The sequence below is a fragment of the Gadus macrocephalus genome, chromosome 6 (assembly GCF_031168955.1).
Source record: "Gadus macrocephalus chromosome 6, ASM3116895v1".
NCBI lineage: Eukaryota > Metazoa > Chordata > Actinopteri > Gadiformes > Gadidae > Gadus > Gadus macrocephalus.
The window spans coordinates 24,501,265-24,520,394 of NC_082387.1; the positions used below are offsets into that span (position 1 = coordinate 24,501,265).

The 19,130-nt window shown below is 48.8% G+C and overlaps 1 protein-coding gene across 4 annotated transcripts in view; it reads right to left on the reverse strand.

Moving 5' to 3' along the window:
- Nucleotides 1-1,450: 1,450 nt before the first annotated feature.
- Nucleotides 1,451-19,130, reverse strand: part of map7d1a (MAP7 domain containing 1a) — a 36,593-nt gene continuing 18,913 nt past the window's right edge. For 2 of the 4 annotated variants that reach the window (XM_060053160.1, XM_060053159.1), the window contains 14 exons: nt 18,759-18,870; nt 17,487-17,591; nt 16,460-16,582; nt 15,798-15,937; nt 14,871-15,034; nt 13,960-14,285; nt 11,788-12,055; nt 11,139-11,319; nt 8,883-8,987; nt 7,342-7,383; nt 6,840-6,900; nt 5,713-5,791; nt 4,353-4,588; nt 1,451-2,344 (listed from right to left, as the gene is read on the reverse strand). In XM_060053160.1, the coding sequence (XP_059909143.1) occupies nt 2,334-2,344; nt 4,353-4,588; nt 5,713-5,791; nt 6,840-6,900; nt 7,342-7,383; nt 8,883-8,987; nt 11,139-11,319; nt 11,788-12,055; nt 13,960-14,285; nt 14,871-15,034; nt 15,798-15,937; nt 16,460-16,582; nt 17,487-17,591; nt 18,759-18,870 (1,953 nt within the window). In that variant the 3' untranslated portion in view covers nt 1,451-2,333. The remainder of the gene's footprint in view (nt 2,345-4,352; nt 4,589-5,712; nt 5,792-6,839; nt 6,901-7,341; nt 7,384-8,882; nt 8,988-11,138; nt 11,320-11,787; nt 12,056-13,959; nt 14,286-14,870; nt 15,035-15,797; nt 15,938-16,459; nt 16,583-17,486; nt 17,592-18,758; nt 18,871-19,130) is intronic. The other 2 variants (XM_060053162.1, XM_060053161.1) reach the window with 1 other exon arrangement.

Below are 19,130 nucleotides of genomic sequence, written 5' to 3' on the forward strand. Positions count from 1 at the left end.
CCTCGGACAACTGCTTTCCCAGCGTGCTGGGCTTTGTGATTTTAATTCAGTAACTTGACTTCAACGTAGCTCAACACCCGGTCACTTGTTGCCCCCCCCCACACACACACACACACTTCCCTAAATATAGACTCCCCCTAATCCTGCGATCTCAAGGGAAGTAACAAACGCAGGCGTGTTGGTCAGCAGCACAAGCAAGTCATAGACGGAGCTGGAATTTGAATGGTGATAAAAACTCTCTTAAGACATCAGGATCCATGTGTGGGAGTTCTATCTGTGAGTCCTTTGTGTCTTTTTTTTCCCACTTTTGGAGGCGCCATTGAAGGGTAATTGTATATTTTATGAGGCCTGGCTGCTGCAGTGCTTCCCCCTTGTGGAGGGGAAGCGAATAGCACAGACAGACAGACAGACAGACACACACACAGACACACAGACAGACACACACACACACACACACACACACACACAGACAGACACACACACACACACACACACACACACACACACACACACACACACACACACACACACACACACACACACACACACACACACACACATATATATATCTAACTAAAAAGGACGCTATTTACCATGGTGTTGAAAGTATAATATCATTTTTGTTGGATAGTTCCTCCAGTCACTAACTACTACTACTACTACACTGGTAATGACTAACTTATTACCTGGGTCCGTGGCTGGACCTTGCTACTAACTTCCTTTGTATATAGTTTCCGTAACGTCTGTCGAGCAGGGTCCGGTGGGACGCGAGACGCAATAAATCATCTGCGCAGTCCGATGCGGAGTGTGACTCCCTTGGTGGTCACCAAAGCTGGTTCATCGTAAGCTCCGCGACGCGACCCCCTGCTGGAGTTATTAGAAACACGATACCCTCTCTAATAAAAACGGCAGATCCAATCTGCATTCTGGAACCAGCTATGTGCAGATCACTAGCACGCACCAGCGTCGTACATAACTGTGGAACCAGCTCCTTACAAACCTCTACAGTAGAACCAGCTCCTTACCGAACTTTGGATCCAGCTCCGTACGGACCTCTGCAACAAAATACAGACATCTCGAACCAGTTCTTTGCAGAACTCTGGATCCAACCCCTAACATAACTCTTGAATATGCTCTTAAAATAACTCTGGATCCAACTCCTAACTCTGGAGCCAGTTCTGTACATACCTCTGGAACCAGCTGTTTACAGAACTCTGGAAAAAGCTCCATACGGATCTTGAAACCATCTCCATACAGAACTGTGGAACCAAATCCTAGCCTGTATACTATAAGGACTGGCTTTAACCCAGTTCTAAATGCTTATAGCTCTTGCCCTTCTAAACAGATCAACAACAGCAAACAATATGCAGCAGGAACGGTGAGTCTTTAATGAGACCAAGCAGTTCCTTCTGTCCCTTTGACGCACAGTAAAATACAATTTATCCACAGATCACACGCACCTGCATTTAATGTTCACACAGCATGGACGCACACTTGAATTGAGGGTACATACAGCAGGAGGTCGTGGAAGCCAGTGACAGGAACATATACATGCTGTTTGTTTAGTCCTGATAACGATGACAGTGTGAGGGTCGTCTACAATGAGGCTGAACTTGTCCTTTTTTGCATCTCCCAAACCCACGCGCTGTTCCCGGGCCTCCGAAACCCTGGCGTCTGCAGCCGTCTGCTTCCACGTACAATCCATCACGATTTGAGCATCTTGAATGTGAAAATATATATTTACATACAGTATGTATCTTCGGACCCGTTTTGAGGCCCCGATTACGAAGTTAGGTCGTGTACAGATGAGGATGTATGTATCCGTGGAGAATTACGAGTGCCTAAAGTAGCGTACACGCCATAACAAGATGGCCATCAGGTTAAAGTAAACACCATAACGCACACTAGACTCCTCCTTCGAACACATATTTTACATCATTTAAATTATTCACAAAACAAACGCACCCCCCACTGTTAAACTTTTCTCGAGAGTTCAATAACTAAAAGCGTAAAAACACAATCCCGCCTATCTCCAGTGTGTTGTGACATGTCTGCTTGCAGCGGCGGATGAAGAGTTTGGTATGCACAGTAGAGGGTTAAAGACGGCGCCTCAGCTATCGCTAGCTTTAGCGCTAGCATCGGAGCAAACGGTGCGTTTTGTACAGCAGCAGGGCGAGGCGGCGGTGCAGCTTGTGTTCTTTAGGGCGTGCGTCTCCTCTCGCAGTCCGAGGACCGCCAGAGAGTCTCGTGTTGCCGTCTGGGCCCCCGGATGCCCCTGCGATGAGTCTCCCCGTATGGAAGGCTTCGTGGTGTCTTGAGGGCCCGGAAAACTCTCACAGCACCTCTGGGGAACACAGAACATAAAGGGCTCAGAGTCACGGCATCCATGAAACCACAATACTAACCCATATACTCTTTAGCGGCGCCTTGACTTCTAGATATCGCCACCTAGGCTACCTCGGTGTTAAGAGTCAACCTGCGCCTCACCACATATGCTGAACTTATTATGGATAAATATTGAGTTTAAATGATCGGTGAATGGCTGGATCAGTCCAGGGTAGGAGTGAAAACCCGGCCAGCACTCAAGAGTGCCGGGACCTGGAGTCGTTCTACGTTGAGCTCTTAGCCTGGTGACCTTTAACCTCTGAACTGGTTGTAAAACAGGTGTTAAGGATTCTGACTCGTTAACCTGACACTAAGGACCTGCAGGGGTTCTAACTGATGCTAGGAGCTGTGTGTGTGTGTGTGTGTGTGTGTGTGTGTGTGTGTGTGTGTGTGTGTGTGTGTGTGTGTGTGTGTGTGTGTGTGTGTGTGTGTGTGTGTGTGTGTGTGTGTGTGTGTGTGTGTGTGTGCGTGCGTGCGTGCGTGCGTGCGTGCGTGCGTGCGTGCGTGCGTGCGTGCGTGCGTGCGTGCGTGCGTGCGTGCGTGCGTGCGTGCGTGCGTGCGTGCGTGCGTGCGTGCGTGCGTGCGTGCGTGCGTGCGTGCGTGCGTGCGTGCGTGCGTGCGTGCGTGCGTGCGTGCGTGCGTGCGTGCGTGCGTGTGTGCGTGCGTGTGTGCGTGTGTGTTTGTGTGAGAGTGAATCGGTGAGTGTGACTGAATACGTGTGCATGAATGGTCGAATGCGTGTGCGCGTGATGCCCTTCAGAATACAGGAGATTGATGTGGAAAAAGTTAGTGAGAGATGGATGTCAACAGAAGCCTCTTGTCTTGACTGACATCAACACATGCTGGCCAGGCAAATCTAGGCAGGCCACGCTATGCTAGCCATTCTACACCAACTTTCTAGGCATCCTCGATTAGTAGAGAGTAGAGAGAATGACCATAATGGCACTAAAACACACACACACACACACACCCAGACGATTCTTATTTGTCTGCTAATTTGTACGATGTTCATCGTTAGGTGGATAGATTCTGGCTACCATGTAAGGCTCTCGAGAGCAGGTGTGTTATGTGGGGACTGGAGAGAGAGAGAGAGAGAGAGAGAGAGAGAGAGAGAGAGAGAGAGAGAGAGTGCAACAGGTGAAAGGAGACGTGCGAGACCCTGTTTACTTTGGCTGAGATTCACCCCAGTCAGCCAGTCAGCCAGCCAGCATGTGGCCTGGGTCCAAAACCCCGGCCCCCCCGCACCCACAAAATTCAAGCTGTCACCAGGATAAAGATAACCAGCCAAGCCTCGCATTACCCCCCCCCCCCCCCCCCCTCCCTCCTCCACCCTTCCCACAACCAAGTGCACCTGCAGTTCTGCAGATCTATGGATTAAAGGGGACCTATTATGCTTTTTCGACTTTTATGACCCATAAACGTTGTTATAATGATTGATAGTCATGTTTAACCATACACAAAAAACGATGTCGATTTTCGGGAAACTCTTCCTCTCATCTGGGCGCTTTCAGCATTCTCTGTCAACGCTCGCTTTCGTCCTTCTCCGCCCCCTCGCCCCCCTCCTGCCAACCCAACTCCGTTGTGATTGGTTACCTTTCTTTGAAGCGTGCGCGCGGGCAGATTTGACCCGGCATATGGGGGCGCGGCAGGAGTGCCTCTACGTAGATGATTTCCCGGAAATGTGAGCAAGTGAATCGCAAACGTTGTCCCGAGTGTTTAGCGCTCTGCACAGCCACCCCAGACTGTCAGCGGGGAATACGTCGAAATGCATGTACGTCATTATTTGACACTTTAGTATGGTTAAACATGACTCGATCATTATAACAACGTTTATAGGTCATAAAAGTCGAAAAAGCATAATAGGTCCCCTTTAAGTACCAGTCAACTGCTAAACTATTCAGACTTTAGTGCAGGTGAAGTTGCTAAAGGGGTAACTATCCCACCTGCTACATTCATCACCCTCCTACCTGCCACATGTTGGGGCTTCATCGGACTAGCCTTCTTCATGAACGGCTCCTCGCTCTCGAAGGCCAGGATTGGCTCTGCGAGTGCATCACTCTGAGGCTTGTCCCGCCCTCCGTTGGTGCTATTGCCGTGATTGGTCAGTTGGATGATCTCTTCAAAGAGGGGCGGAGCCTCCTTCGCGGACAGACCGTTCTCCTGACGGTTTGTCAGGCCGTTCACCATGTCGCCACCCGGCCCGCTGCAGAGAGACACAGCACGCTTATGATCAATAATATCAATAATCAATAACAATCAATAATCCCTAACATCTGAAACGGGCCACCAACCATTGGGCCACAGTCAGTGAGTTGTATTAATAAAGTAACGATTTTAACTTCAATATCAGTCTAACATTAAAGCGAGGCAATTGCAATAGTGATAACAAACACAATTTTCTGTTTGTTATCGTTGGACAGCTTAAAGACCCTGGTGGCGAGTGTTTCCAGGGTGAGAAGAGATCCAGAAAATTCTAGCTCACATGAAGGCTTGAATGCCTCTTAGCGGTTGCAGCATGGTAATGGTTAGTCACTGGCCTGCTAGCATTGGCAAGCTAAGATGAGAAAATATTAAATAGCACGTTTAGTCCCAGATGGGATATTAGGGTGTTCAATTCATGGTTCTGTAGCAGTTATGCTATCAGTCATGAGCAGCTAGCAGAGTAAGATGCCAAGGCTCAGTTTTACTTGGTCCACTTATGTCCTATATAGCACCTTAAGGCGTCACCATCTTGCATTGGTAGTGTAAAAGAAGCTTAAAACTGATGCACACTTATTTCGACACCATGTCTCATGAGGCGTAGCTGTTTGTCATCGGATGCGTCCAATAGAGATGGTACGGAAGACTTTGAATTCCCCTAAATAGAGTAGGTAATGCTTGAAAGCAACCCTGATGAGCTCACTAGTGTGCTGCTAGCTGTCTAGATTAGCTTGCTAGAAGTATGCTCATGGTCAGCTATCGGTTGACCTATCTTTGGGTAGCAGTACACTGATTAACTTGCCAGCCATAGCATTAGCGGTATGCTAGCAATCCCGATAAGCTCACTAGCAGTAGCATTTTTATACCGGTCCTGATTAGCTAGCAGGGTTAGACACAGAGTCTCCATGGTGGACTTAAAACGCCATCCGCTTGATTAGCCTGCTAGTATAGCAGTTGTCAAAACACATGGGATGATTCGCTTGCAGTAGCTTCCTGCTATCGGTCCTGTTCAGCTCGTTAGTGGTAGCGTTTTACCAAGCTTCCTGAGCTATCAGGGGGTTAGCCACTAGGTCTATCTGGTTTCAAATCGCTGGTTCGTGTTAAGGAGAAACAGGAAGGAGGTCTTACCTGTCCCGCCCATTCTGGCCATTCTCTGTCTTGTGATTGGTCGGAAGAATCTCAGATCGGGGCTGATAGTCTGCGCACGCTGTAGATACACAGATACAACACAGTATCTGTTACACACACAGTTACACACACACACACGCGCACACACACACACACGCACGGGACCACCCTAGAGATGAGTCAGGCTAAACTGAGCATGTGCGAGGTGGGGGCTGGGTGGGAGAAGATGAGGCGGAGGGGGATGTGGTCTCGACTCAGTCCTGTGGTTGACATCTTCCTCCTCCTCCTCCTCCTCCTCCTCATCAAACTACTGATCCAGCATGACTGCGGTGGAGTCAGAACACACCCACCTCCTCCTTCATAGAGCAGCTCGATGACTCTTGAATACACTTCTTCTCTCCCCCCACTCGCACACACACACACACACACACACACACGCTCTCATACAGACACACACGCACGCCCATGTGCTGGTGAACGTGCACATGCCCCGTGCCCCCGAGGATGTGTTAGCAGTAGCAGCTGCTGTGGACATGAGGTGAAGAACGAATCGAACGTTGTGAAATAAAAAAAAAAATGAATGGGACTCAGATGGTGTTCGAGAACATTCTGACCCAGCACACAGAAGACAGGACACAGACACTCCACTACATGTGGCACCGCTTTGTCTGCAGGACAAATAATATGTCATTCATCCATTTAAAGTTACATTTGATTTGTTTACTATTTGGTCCTTTAGCATTCGCTTTCAACTAAATTAAGTTTTAGCTGACTTTTGTCCGACCTTTTGTCCTGTCATTAAAGACTAGTTAGGGGGGTTAGGGCCAACGTCTCTAGGATGACTACAGGTTAGCACGAAAACTTGCGGGATCGCACCCACAACCGTTTTGTTGGAATGTCAAACACCAGCAGGCCTATTTATCTAGTGGCTTTGTTGGTTTCAACAGTGCTCAAGAGCCAAGCGGCTCACGTACGTGGATGTGTGGCAATAGCTGTCAGTAGAACCGGTTAAGCCTAAGGCCACGTCTAGTCCCGTCTGGTGCAGGACAGACAGACTTCCCAGCAGCCCTAGGGGCATGCAGAGCCCGACCAGAGGAAGATGTTCCTCAGAGGGGTATGTTTCTCACCTTTGTTGCTGTCCACTGGTTTCATCTGGTCGTCTGGCTTCATTAAGGGCTTGCTCTCCTTCTGAGAAAATATATAACACAACTATGGTAAGTCTTACAGGACATTTTAAAGACAAACAGAACCATAGTTAGTCTTAAAATACATTTAAACAGTAAAAGGACTGAACTACAGTTCTTCCTGTTGGACATTTAAAAAACAAACAGAACCTAGGTCAACCTTCCATTTAATCCGGCCAGATCTGCGGGCACCGTTAGAGGAAATTCCGAAGGTTAAAAACAAAACCGATGTCAACTTTGTTATATGAAAATGTGGTGCAATTAAAAATATTTCTTGAAGGCTTAAATGGTTTTCTTAAGAATGGTAATCAAATAATGTGAGGATCCTGATGGTTTTCCCTCTGAAAATATATATATTTAGGAACAATGTGGTGGGACCGAGAGAGAGAGAGAGAGAGAGAGAGAGAGAGAGAGGGACATAGCGACAGATGGAGAGAGTGTTTACCGGGTCAGTCTTGCGTGTTCTCTTCATGATCTCCTCCAGACGCTAACAGAAGAAAACAAAAAGCCAAAGATATAATGTGAATCAGCAAACCGGCAGGCAGCCCTCAGTTAACCCTAAGGCACAGGCCTCAAGAGACCAGAACTGTGTGCTTTGTTTCAAGCTACCATCCTCGTTTAAAGGCACGGTTGTTTAAAGTAACCACAGCAGACTTACAAGGACTTCATGAAACATCTAATATCAGGGAAAGACCAGATATAAAATATCACTTTAAGACCATATATAGTAGGCCTCCTCTTCTACCACAGGATTATGCTAAATGCTAAAGGTCTTGGCATGACTTTTGACACGACTGTTTCCGATTAGAGAGAGTGACTCATCCTTCGGCCTGAGGCAGGATTCTCCGCCTGGCATCGCTGGAACCCCCCGGTCTCACGCTAACAAACAGCTCCTTGTGTCTCTTGTGAGTTTGTAAATAAAGGTTTGAAGATGATGATGATGATGCAGAGTCCAACAGCTGTTATTTGTACCTTTTATTTTATTTACTTTGTGTGTTTTTTTGTTTAATGATAGATTAAACAAAAAAGAGTCCATATTACGACACTGTATGACAGTGTGTGCTAGTTGTTCCTGTATTGATCAGTGTTTTACAGCCAAAGCTGTTATTAATTCCCCGCTTGGCTCTGTTTTAGGTAGCAGGCGTAGCATCCAGCATCATTTAGCATGTGTGGACCTTTGGGGGGCGAAGAAAGAAAGAAAGACAGAAAGACAGAAAGAAAGACAGAAAGACAGAAAGAAAGAAAGAAAGAAAGAAAGAAAGAAAGAAAGAAAGAAAGAAAGAAAGAAAGAAAGAAAGAAAGAAAGAAAGAAAGAGAGAAAGAGAGAAAGAAAGAAAGAAAGAAAGAAAGAAAGAAAGAAAGAAAGAAAGAAAGAAAGAGAAAGAGAGAGCGAGAGAGATTTTTATCGCTTCTGTTTTTTTAATGCTGTTGCTTTGGGCATATTGTTGAAGTAACTTTCATGCCAAACAATTATTGTTTATTTGAAATTGATAGTGAGAGAGTTGGGACTGAGAGGAAAAACAGAGAGGAGGGGAAGGGGAGGGCTTGTAAGCCAATATGTGGGAAACGCCAGATTAATAAAAAATAACATAGTGTGCGTGTTTAAGGACGCAACGCTGCAGTCTCTTGTTGGTCCTGACTCCAGCTGCCCCTCGTAAAGACAGAGAGATGAGGGGTTTATTGGGCCGAAGATTCACACCATCAAAGAACACTCTGTTATGGTGGACCACAGGTTTACAGTTGTCTTTAGGCGTTGAGGTTGTGTTGTCAGGGTTTGCTGTAGTTGTATTGAGGTTGTGTTGCAGTGTCCAGGTTGTGTAGTATCGAGGTTGTGTTGTAGTGTTCAGGTTGTGTTGTAGTGTACAGGCTGTGTAGTTTTGAGGTTGTGATGTCGTTTTCAGGTTGTGTTGTAGTGTCAAGGTTGTGCAGCATTGAGGTTGCGTTGGAGAGTACAGGTTGTGTAGTAAAGATGAGGAAGGCTCCTACCTTCTTCCGCTCCAGTCTTTCCTGCTCCTCCTTCTGGAAGTGTTTCTCCCTCTCCAGGCGCTGCTTCTCCGCCTCCTCCCTTGCCTTTGCCTCCACCTCCTCCTTCTACACAAACACACACACACACACACACACACACACACACACACACCATTATCATGGAGAAACTGAAGTAACAAGACCTCTTATCGAGGGAGTGGCTGTTCTGCAATTATTGTTTACTCTATCCAAAGTGTTTCTTCTAAGGCTATATTTAAACGTGTATTTTCAGCATTTACGGGCCACGCGCTGAAAGTCTTGTTATAATGCCAACCCACATTCAAACACAAGCTGCAATTCCCTCTCTGTCCAGCAGATGGGGTGCAAATTCAGCTATGCGAACAACTGCCAGTTACACAGATGATGATGAGGCCGTCTGCTTTCATGATACTGCGACTGGTCTCATCCCGTGCCTTGTCTCACTGAGTTGTGCCTAGTTTATAGTTCTTCATGGAAAGTAAACAGGTACGGTTGTTTTTCAACTCCCGGTATGCTTGGTTTGCCTTTGCAGTTGAGGTTTGTCTTAGCTTTGTTTACCTTTACAGGTCAGCTAGGTTTATCCGTGCAGGAGGGGTATGTGGAAGTGTGTTTACCTATAGAAGTAAGCTAGGGGTACCTGTTCAGTTGAGGTGTGTTTAAGGTCTGTTTACCTATAGGTGAGGTGTGTGCAAACCCTATTTACCTAGGCCCCTTTCACGCGTGCAGTTTTTCCCTGCAGAGGTCTTGATGATTTCCTGTACGGGGTCATGTGAGAAGGAACAGGGATATTCCTGGAAATCTGCACAAGCAATTTTGCCTGCTCATGACGTAGTGACATTTCCGGATCACTGCCTTTACAGCTGTGTTGTGAATGAAAGCAGTCACATGGCCGGTAGAGGCACACAAAGGGTTACGTCATCTGACGTTAGACTCTTTCACATAGAGCGTGCCAACCAATCACAAGACTCCACTGAGGACGTGTATGAAATCCGCAAATGTTTATTTTAACACACCACTGCTTATGGCGCTATCCGAACGTATTATCATTATTACATCATTATTATTAGTACAGCTTCTCATTTGCAAACAAACCTCATTGCATAGTTTGTGAGGTTCGAGGCCGCTGGCCCCACTGAGCGTAGAGTGAGCGAGCCGATCTCAACACGGAGACGGATCTGAATCCACGACTGTTTATCTTAATGAGCCAGTGCTTTTGAGCAATCCGATAACAATACCAACACAGCTCCTTTTGCTGGCAAAGAAGCCCTTTTGTTCAATAATTTCTAGAAACAAGAAATAAGGGAGCTCGTCTCAGTGTTGCATCACCGCCATCTACTGGTCTCCTGGTCCATATTACAGCATTGTATCATTCTAACCCTAGAATCGTCCTGAACATAGCTGCATGCGTGAATAGTATTACTCATTAACGGTGCCTTCAATGTAATCCCAGTCATTTAGTGTGAAAGGGGTTCTTCTCCAGTTAAGTCAGTAAGCTCTTTTGGTAAGCTTGGTTTACCTGTGCAGGTGAGGTATGAGTAAGGTGTCTTAACCTATACAGGTAAGCAGGGTTTACCTGTCCATGTGAGCTGTGTGTAAGATGTGTTTACCTATACAGTTAGGTTGGTTTACCTGTCCAGGTGAGCTGTGTGGAAGGTATGTTTACCTAAACAGGTAAAATGGTTTACCTGTCCAGGTGAGCTGTGTGTAAGATGTATTTACCGACACAAGTAAGTGAGGTTTACCTGTCCATTTGAGCTGTGTAGGGTGTGTTTACCTGTCCAGGTAAGTTGGTTTACCTGTCCAGTTGAGCTGTGTGTTAGTTGTGTTTACCTGTCCAGGTAAGCTGTGTGTAAGGTGTGTTTACCTGTCCAGGTGAGCTGTGTGTAAGGTGTGTTTACCTGTCCAGGTGAGCTGTGTGTAAGGCGTGTTTACCTGTCCAGGTGAGCTGTGTGTAAGGTGTGTTTACCTGTCCAGGTGAGCTGTGTGTGAGGTGTGTTTACCTGTCCAGGTGAGCTGTGTGTGAGGTGTGTTTACCTGTCCAGGTGAGCTGTGTGTAAGGTGTGTTTACCTGTCCAGGTGAGCTGTGTGTAAGGTGTGTTTACCTGTCCAGGTGAGCTGTGTGTAAGGTGTGTTTACCTGTCCAGGTGAGCTGTGTGTGAGGTGTGTTTACCTGTCCAGGTGAGCTGTGTGTAAGGTGTGTTTACCTGTCCAGGTGAGCTGTGTGTGAGGTGTGTTTACCTGTCTAAGAAGGAGCTCCTGCTCCTCCTGCTCCACCTTCGCTCTCTCCTGGGCCTCCTGCTCATCCTGCAGCCGCTGCGTCTCCTCCCTCCTTCCCTGCTCCTCGGCCTCTACCCTGGCCTCCTCCTCACGCCTCCTCCTCTCCTCCTCCTCCCTGACGAGTCTCTCCTCATTCAGCACCCTGGCAGGGGGAGGAGATGGAGCAGTGTCAGGACAGATGCGTGTAATATCCACGTTAAGTCAGTGTCAGTTCCATCATGCAACCATTCTTATGTCCATCGAATAAAAGTTTGGACTCAAACTATTATTTATTGAATTGACCAGAAAGCGGAAATAAAGACACTACTTGTAGTTTGTGTGTGCATGTGTTGTGTGTGTGTGTGTGTGTGTGTGTGTGTGTGTGTGTCTGTGCACGGGCGCATGTTTGTGTGTGTGTATGTGAAGCACCCGCCTGTGTGTCTGTGTGTTAGCACACGTGCACGTGTGTATACACGTGTGTGTGTGTGTGTATGTGTGTGGCATCCGCGTGTGTGTCTGTGTGTCGCACCCGCGTGTGTGTCTCATGTGTTGCACGTGTGCATGTTGGTAGCCTGTGTGTGCGTGTGTGTGCGTGTGTGCGTTGCTCAGTGTGTGTGTGTTGAGGTCTGACCTGTCGCTCTCCTCCCGCCGCCGCCGCTCCTCCTCCTCCTTCTCCCTCCGCTCGCGGGCCTGACGCCGTCGCTCCGTCAGCAGACGCCCCGCCTCCTCGCGGTCCGTGGTCCCCCCGGTCGCCCGACCGGCCGGTGACGTCGCCGCGTCGCCCCCCCCGGGCGACCTCGCAGCTGATTGGCTGTGCAGGGAGGCCGGGCTGGGGGTGGGAGCACTCGATTGGGCCGTGGGGGCGTGTCTCAGCGTAAGGGCGGGAACGACGGGGGAGCCTGTTTACAAAGACAGGAACACAGTCTTAGTCACGCAGGGAGGAGGGAAAGACAGTGATGGGAGACAGAGAGAGAGACACAGACAGAGGGAGAGAGAGAGAGTAACGGAGACAGAGAGAGAGACACAGACAGAGGGAGAGAGAGAGAGTAACGGAGACAGAGAGAGAGACACAGACAGAGGGAGAGAGAGAGAGTAACGGAGACAGAGAGAGAGACACAGACAGAGGGAGAGAGAGAGAGTAACGGAGACAGAGAGAGAGACACAGACAGAGGGAGAGAGAGAGAGTAACGGAGACAGAGAGAGAGACACAGACAGAGGGAGAGAGAGAGTAACGGAGACAGAGAGAGAGACACAGACAGAGGGAGAGAGAGAGAGTAACGGAGACAGAGAGAGACACAGACAGAGGGAGAGAGAGAGAGTAACGGAGACAGAGAGAGAGACACAGACAGAGGGAGAGAGAGAGAGTAAACGGAGACAGAGAGAGACACAGACAGAGGGAGAGAGAGAGAGAGTAACGGAGACAGAGAGAGAGACACAGACAGAGGGAGAGAGAGAGAGTAACGGAGACAGAGAGAGAGACACAGACAGAGGGAGAGAGAGAGAGTAACGGAGACAGAGAGAGAGACACAGACAGAGGGAGAGAGAGAGAGAGTAACGGAGACAGAGAGAGAGACACAGACAGAGGGAGAGAGAGAGAGTAATAGAGACAGAGAGACACAGACAGAGGGAGAGAGATGAGAGTAACGGAGTCAGAGAGAGACACAGACAGAGGGAGAGAGAGAGAGTAATAGAGACAGAGAGAGAGACACAGACAGAGGGAGAGAGAGAGAGTAACGGAGACAGAGAGAGAGACACAGACAGAGGGAGAGAGAGAGAGTAACGGAGACAGAGAGAGAGACACAGACAGAGGGAGAGAGAGAGAGTAACGGAGACAGAGAGAGAGACACAGACAGAGGGAGAGAGATGAGATTGAGAAAGACAAACAGAGAGAGAGATAGGGTGAGAAAGACAGAGACAGAGAGAGTGAGACAGAGCAAGAGACGTAGACAGAGAGTGAGAGTGAGACAGAGGGAGAGACGTAGACAGAGAGTGTGAGAGTGAGACAGAGGGAGAGACGTAGACAGAGAGTGAGAGTGAGACAGAGGGAGAGACGTAGACAGAGAGTGAGAGTGAGACAGAGGGAGAGACGTACACAGAGAGTGAGACAGAGGGAGGGACATAGACAGAGAGTGAGACAGAGGGAGGGACGTAGAGTGAGACAGAGGGAGAGACGTAGACAGAGAGTGTGAGAGTGAGACAGAGGGAGAGACGTAGACAGAGAGTGAGAGTGAGACAGAGGGAGAGACGTAGACAGAGAGTGAGACAGAGGGAGAGACGTACACAGAGAGTGAGAGTGAGACAGAGGGAGGGACATAGACAGAGAGCGAGACAGAGGGAGGGACGTAGAGTGAGACAGAGGGAGGGACGTAGACAGAGAGTGAGAGGGAGACAGAGGGAGAGACGTAGACAGAGAGTGAGACAGAGGGAGGGATGTAGACAGAGAGTGAGAGTGAGACAGAGGGAGGGACATAGACAGAGAGTGAGAGTGAGACAGAGGGAGGGACGTAGACAGAGAGTGAGAGTGAGACAGAGGGAGGGACGTAGACAGAGAGTGAGAGTGAGACAGAGGGAGGGACGTAGACAGAGAGTGAGAGTGAGACAGAGGGAGGGACGTAGACAGAGAGTGAGACAGAGGGAGAGACGTAGACAGAGAGTGAGACAGAGGGAGGGACGTAGACAGGGAGCGAGAGTGAGACAGAGGGAGGTTGGTAGACAGGGAGTGAGACAGAGGGAGGGACGTAGACAGGGAGCGAGAGTGAGACAGAGGGAGGTTGGTAGACAGGGAGTGAGAGCGTCCACTCACCCCTCCTGGGTTCAGGGGTGTTGGGCTGTCGGTCCCGGGTCCGCCCCAGGGGCGCTGGGGAGGGGGAGGAGGCGCGGTGCTCGATGCGCACGGGGGTCATGGCCCGTCTGGGGCGGTGCTTGGGGGTGGAGGGGCCGGCCCGGCCGGGGGGGGTCCGGCCGGCGCCGGCCCGCCCGGGGCTGGGCCGGGGGGAGGAGGTCCTGGGGGAGGAGGTCCTGGGGGAGGAGGGCCGGGGGGAGGAGGTCCTGGCGGACGCGGGGGAGGAGGGTCTGCCCTTGGGGGTGCCGGCAGGGGAGTCGGGGCGTTGTCGCGACAACGGACTGGGGCTGAGAAAAACAACAACACATGTCGCTTTACTCACGGCGGGATGAAGAGGTGAACATTTATACCGACATCGATAAAAGAAGATTCATGGTCTTTCAGGAGCGTGCACTCGGTATCCTGTACTCAGGTTAGGTAACGTTTAAGGATCGTAGCCAATGGGCACTAATTTGGCTTAAGTTTTGGCCGATTGAGGCCGGATATGGATGGAATCACAACGCACCATCATAAGCACTCCGGCGGAACGTGCCTCTTAAGCCCGGCACGTGGTCGGTTATGCAACAAGTTAAAAGGCAATGACATCATTGCTCCGGGGGAAGATGACCGCACAGCTAACAAACAATCACAACTGTATGACCTCATCTCTCAGAGAGCTTTACGGCACTCTGAGGGCAAGAGCGAAGACGTCCGTGAGAGAGAGACACGGAGAGACAGGAAGAAAGAACAAGAGAGATCCATCAACGGGAGAGTGGCCATGTTGAGACATTCAGTCACTTAGTTGTCCTATGTCTTAGCCCTTGGGGGGCTATGCGGGGGTCGGTAAGTGGGTGAGAGAGTGGGTGTGAGAGTGAGACAGAGACTTGGTCTACCTGGGGTCTGGTCTGATCCGCATGCTGGGCATAGATTGTCTCTTCTTCACCACCTTCTCTCTGGCCAGAGAGCTCTTCTCCTTCTCGTTCTCTCTCTCCTTGTCCCTCTTCTCCTTCTCGTTCTCTCGCTCCTTGTCTCTCTTCTCCTTCTTGTTTTTGTCCATCTGGCAGAGGAGAAGCAAGCCCACAGCCTTCATCAGACAAAGATCGTTCAGAGGGATCTCATTTAGGCCTCAGCGAGGCAAGGGAGTTTCTGTGAATATTGCTCTGTTCAGTGTACAAAACATTGAATAAAAAAACATGTGACACAAAATATAAGTGACACAGTCACTAAATGACGATGCGGCAGTACAATAGAACGCTCTGCTTTCCTACCACTATCCTATTCTGTCGCCGTTCATTTGAAAAACATTACACCAACCGTATTTACAGTTCTATTATGGCTGCTAGATTATGGAAAAAATCATAATCATGATTATTTTGGCCAATAGCGAAATCATGATTATTCAAAAGATTATGTTTGAGTTTAGAAACATGATTCATTTATTGAGAATTTCTCCCCCAAAAAAACACTTTATAACTGGGAACTATGAAATGTCCCCTTAATAAAAGACACAATGTTAAAATGGAAAATGTTCAAACAGAAATGAATGTACAAATATGTATCCAGCTGCTAAAAAATATATATATTTTAAACTCAATTATATTAGTTTGGAGATCGCATTTTCATCGTCGAAATCATGATAAAAATTAAATTAATTGCACAGCCCTAAATTCTATCAATATATTCATCCTTTCGGCTTGAAATGATAGATTCTTCGTCTGTTTTGTTTTTCTGACACCCGCACCAAAGACGAGCCCCTGGTCCCTTCCTACATTATCCGTGCGGAACGTGAGTGAGCGTGTTGCCCGGGCAGCGCAGCGTACCGGCGTGGAGCTGTGTCGCCGCGCGGCGATGTCCGGTGAGCTGGCCGTCACGCCCCAGCGCTGGGAGCACCGGTGGAGCTGGCGGTGGAAGCAGGGCGCCAGCGGGCTGGCCGACGCCGAGCGCGGACACAGAGGGGATTCTGGGTAAGGATGGAGACGGACGACAGAGTCGGTCGAGCGTCGTAGCGTAGTTGCGGGAGTATAAGGCCCAATCCCATTTCTACCCCTTACCCCTTCCCCTTACCCCTCCCCCCTTCCCCTTCCCCCTTCCCCTTACCCCTTCAAAACAAGGGGGGAGGGGTAAGGGGAAGGGGTAAGGGGTAGAAATGGGATTGGGCCGTAGTTGTAGGAATTTGTAACTAGCAGAAGTATTCGTTGTTAGTAGTTGTCAGTTGTGGTTGGGGTAGACATAGCAGTAGTGATGGTGGTAGCAGTGATTATAGTTCGTAGTTGTAGTAGTTTAGTGAGGTTAGTATTAGTTCAAGTCGAACGTGTTAGTAGACTGAAAGTAGTATTTAATCTTCAAGCCATCCAAAATTGTAGTTCTCCCAAATAAAGCCTTAAGTCAATATATCTTCTTCACGTCGTCAGTGTTTGAAGCTTCCCAAAATAAACCCTGAAGTTAGTTTCATTTATTCTTCCGCGTCGGTCAGGTGACTCACGCGAGTCCTTCCCATTGGCCAGGACGCTGGCGGCACTGCGACTGCGGGCCAGGAAGGCCAGGGTGGGAGTCATCAGCCGGTCCACCACGCTGGTCTCCCAGGGACTCAGCGCCACACTACGGTCTGCAGCAGAGGACAAACAACCTCACGTCAGGACGGCCGACTGCTGGCATCCATGGCTTATGTTCGTAGAATACCACCGACCGCGTGTCAGCTTTAAAGAGCGTCTGATCTCCGTTTATCGTTGTTTATCGTTGATAAGAACACCAGATTGAAATGATCCAATCATCACATTGATTCTGATTGTTTAGAAGACACCGGAAGTAAAAAACCAGAGGATAATAAAGAAGAGGAGAGAAGAATATGTCTCTGGCCAGACGATAGATGCTTCTAACACTTGACCAGAGAGATTCAGTCCAACATGGCATGACAGTTGTGTGGTTTTCTTTCTATGTTTGGTTGTGGTAGACCATCAAAACATGACTTAATCACATGAACATTCAGCTTTCAACGGTATCTAAACACTCTGTATCTGTCATGCAAGGAACAGTTGTGTGGGTGGAATGGAAATGAAATCAGGGGCCCACTCCAGTGGCAAATCCAGAGCAGGGATGAAATGTCAAACACCAAAACACCAAAACGACACAAATAACAATAATAAACCATAAGACGGAACATTGAAATCATGATACAAGTTTGAGGTGGCCACAAAAAAAAGTTACATAAAATTCCCCACACCAACAACAGAAACCCAGAAAACCAAATTGGGGGACGGATGGTAGGTTTGGAGAAGGATCAAAAAAAAAAATCATACAGGGAGGCGGATTGGCTGGTCAGACATCAGGCAGGATCGTGATTGGGTGATCAAGGAGCGGGTAGGAACATCCAGGGGAGCGAATCAACGCAACGGAACTGAAGCAACAAATCACAGGAAGCGATGGAGGCGCGGGCGGGGTGATTGGTCGACAGGGAGAGGTGCCGGCAGTTGATTTGGCTGACATGGGGGTCTCCTCAGAGACGGTCTTACTTCTGTTGGGGGAGGTCCAGAGGGTGGCGGAGCTCTTGGACAGACGCTTGGTGAGGACAGAGTCCGCGTGATTGGTCAGGTTGACGGTCGACACCGAGCGCCCGCCTGGGGGAACCGAGAGAGCGCCGCACACACGGGGTCACACCGGGACACTTCCTGCAGTGTCACGGTTAAACCCTTCCCCCCGCATACACTGACCCCCCTCATGATGAATGAACACACTCACACACTGGGATGGTACACAATACACTTACAGGATTTATATAAGCACACTCAAACACACGCGCACACACACAGCTTGTCTTTTAACTGCCAGGGTACCCGTGGGAACTCAAACGTGTTTTTTTTATTTTGTCAACTCAAAGGAAACCCAGTCCCTTCGAAAAACCAATACCATTCCACGTCATTTATTACAAACATACAGGGAGAAACATTGAAAGAGATTTATAACTGACTGTATTATAGTACAATAATAATACTGTATCAATAATTTAAGAAGCATAAAAGCCACTGCTTGCTTCACCGGCCCCTCCCGGATGTTCAAGGCCTTTAAAAGTTGTAATAAATAGTAAAATGTTGAATGTCAGAGCCAGGAACCTTGATGGTCTCTGAAAGAGCTACTTTCATTCCTGGATCTGCTAAGCTCTATCGGCCCTCTATCAAGTGCAAGTTCCTGGCTCTCGTGCAAACTCACGTTACAAGTGGTCCCTATAGTGGTATAACAAGTACAAGTGTCCACCCAAATGTCTGGTTGATAGATCAGCCTTCCTTCCAGCTGGTACAGCAAACACAAACATGTCTCCAATACAAAAATGTCGCCAATTGTAAAAGAATATCCTTAGAAATTCATTTCCAAGAGCGGTGTAATCAAGTAGAAAACCCTGCTTCTAGAGGGGTGCTACGGTGAAGGTATTAAATACAAAAAACACAGATTAATCATTTTAAACAGGCAGCTACCTGCAACCCTGAAAACTGGCGTGTGAGAGCGGAAGTGCATCCGCCTGCACTGATGTTACGCAACGCGTGTGTGACGTGTATCTATTAAGAATGACAGGGCATGTATCACGTATGACCCGACGCATGACATACTTATGTAAGCCGCACACATGACTTCATCCCGTTGTGTTCACAACGCCGAAGTATGATGCATGCGTGTCACACACATGTGAAGTCTCTATGACATTAGCACGACGGCTCATCCGCGTGACCCATCTATGCCGTGGCTGTAGGGTACGTATACTCTACAGTGTGCTGTGGTGGGGTTCCACTCACTGTCCTTGTGGCCGGGGTTCTGGCCCGGTCCTCCGGCCCACGACCACCTCTGCTGCCGGATCTCAGCCCAGCTCTTCTTCACCGAGCGCTGGACGGCCGCCTCGTAGCGCTCCTGCAGCGACAAGAGCGTGCACCGTGTGGCGCGTTATAGTGCCCTTGTTTAAAAACCACCCACAGCCATCTTACAAGAAAGGCTCCTGCGCTATGACGTCGTGACATCAAACGTCTCAGCCTGAGGTCACAGAAATTACCGCTAAGACGTTGCGATGACATCAATAACTTTTGAACCCTGGGTCTGTGCTAAGAAGTCACAGTCTGTGTTCTGACAGCACTGTACCTAGTTATGACACGCCACCAGCACCTAGTTTTACA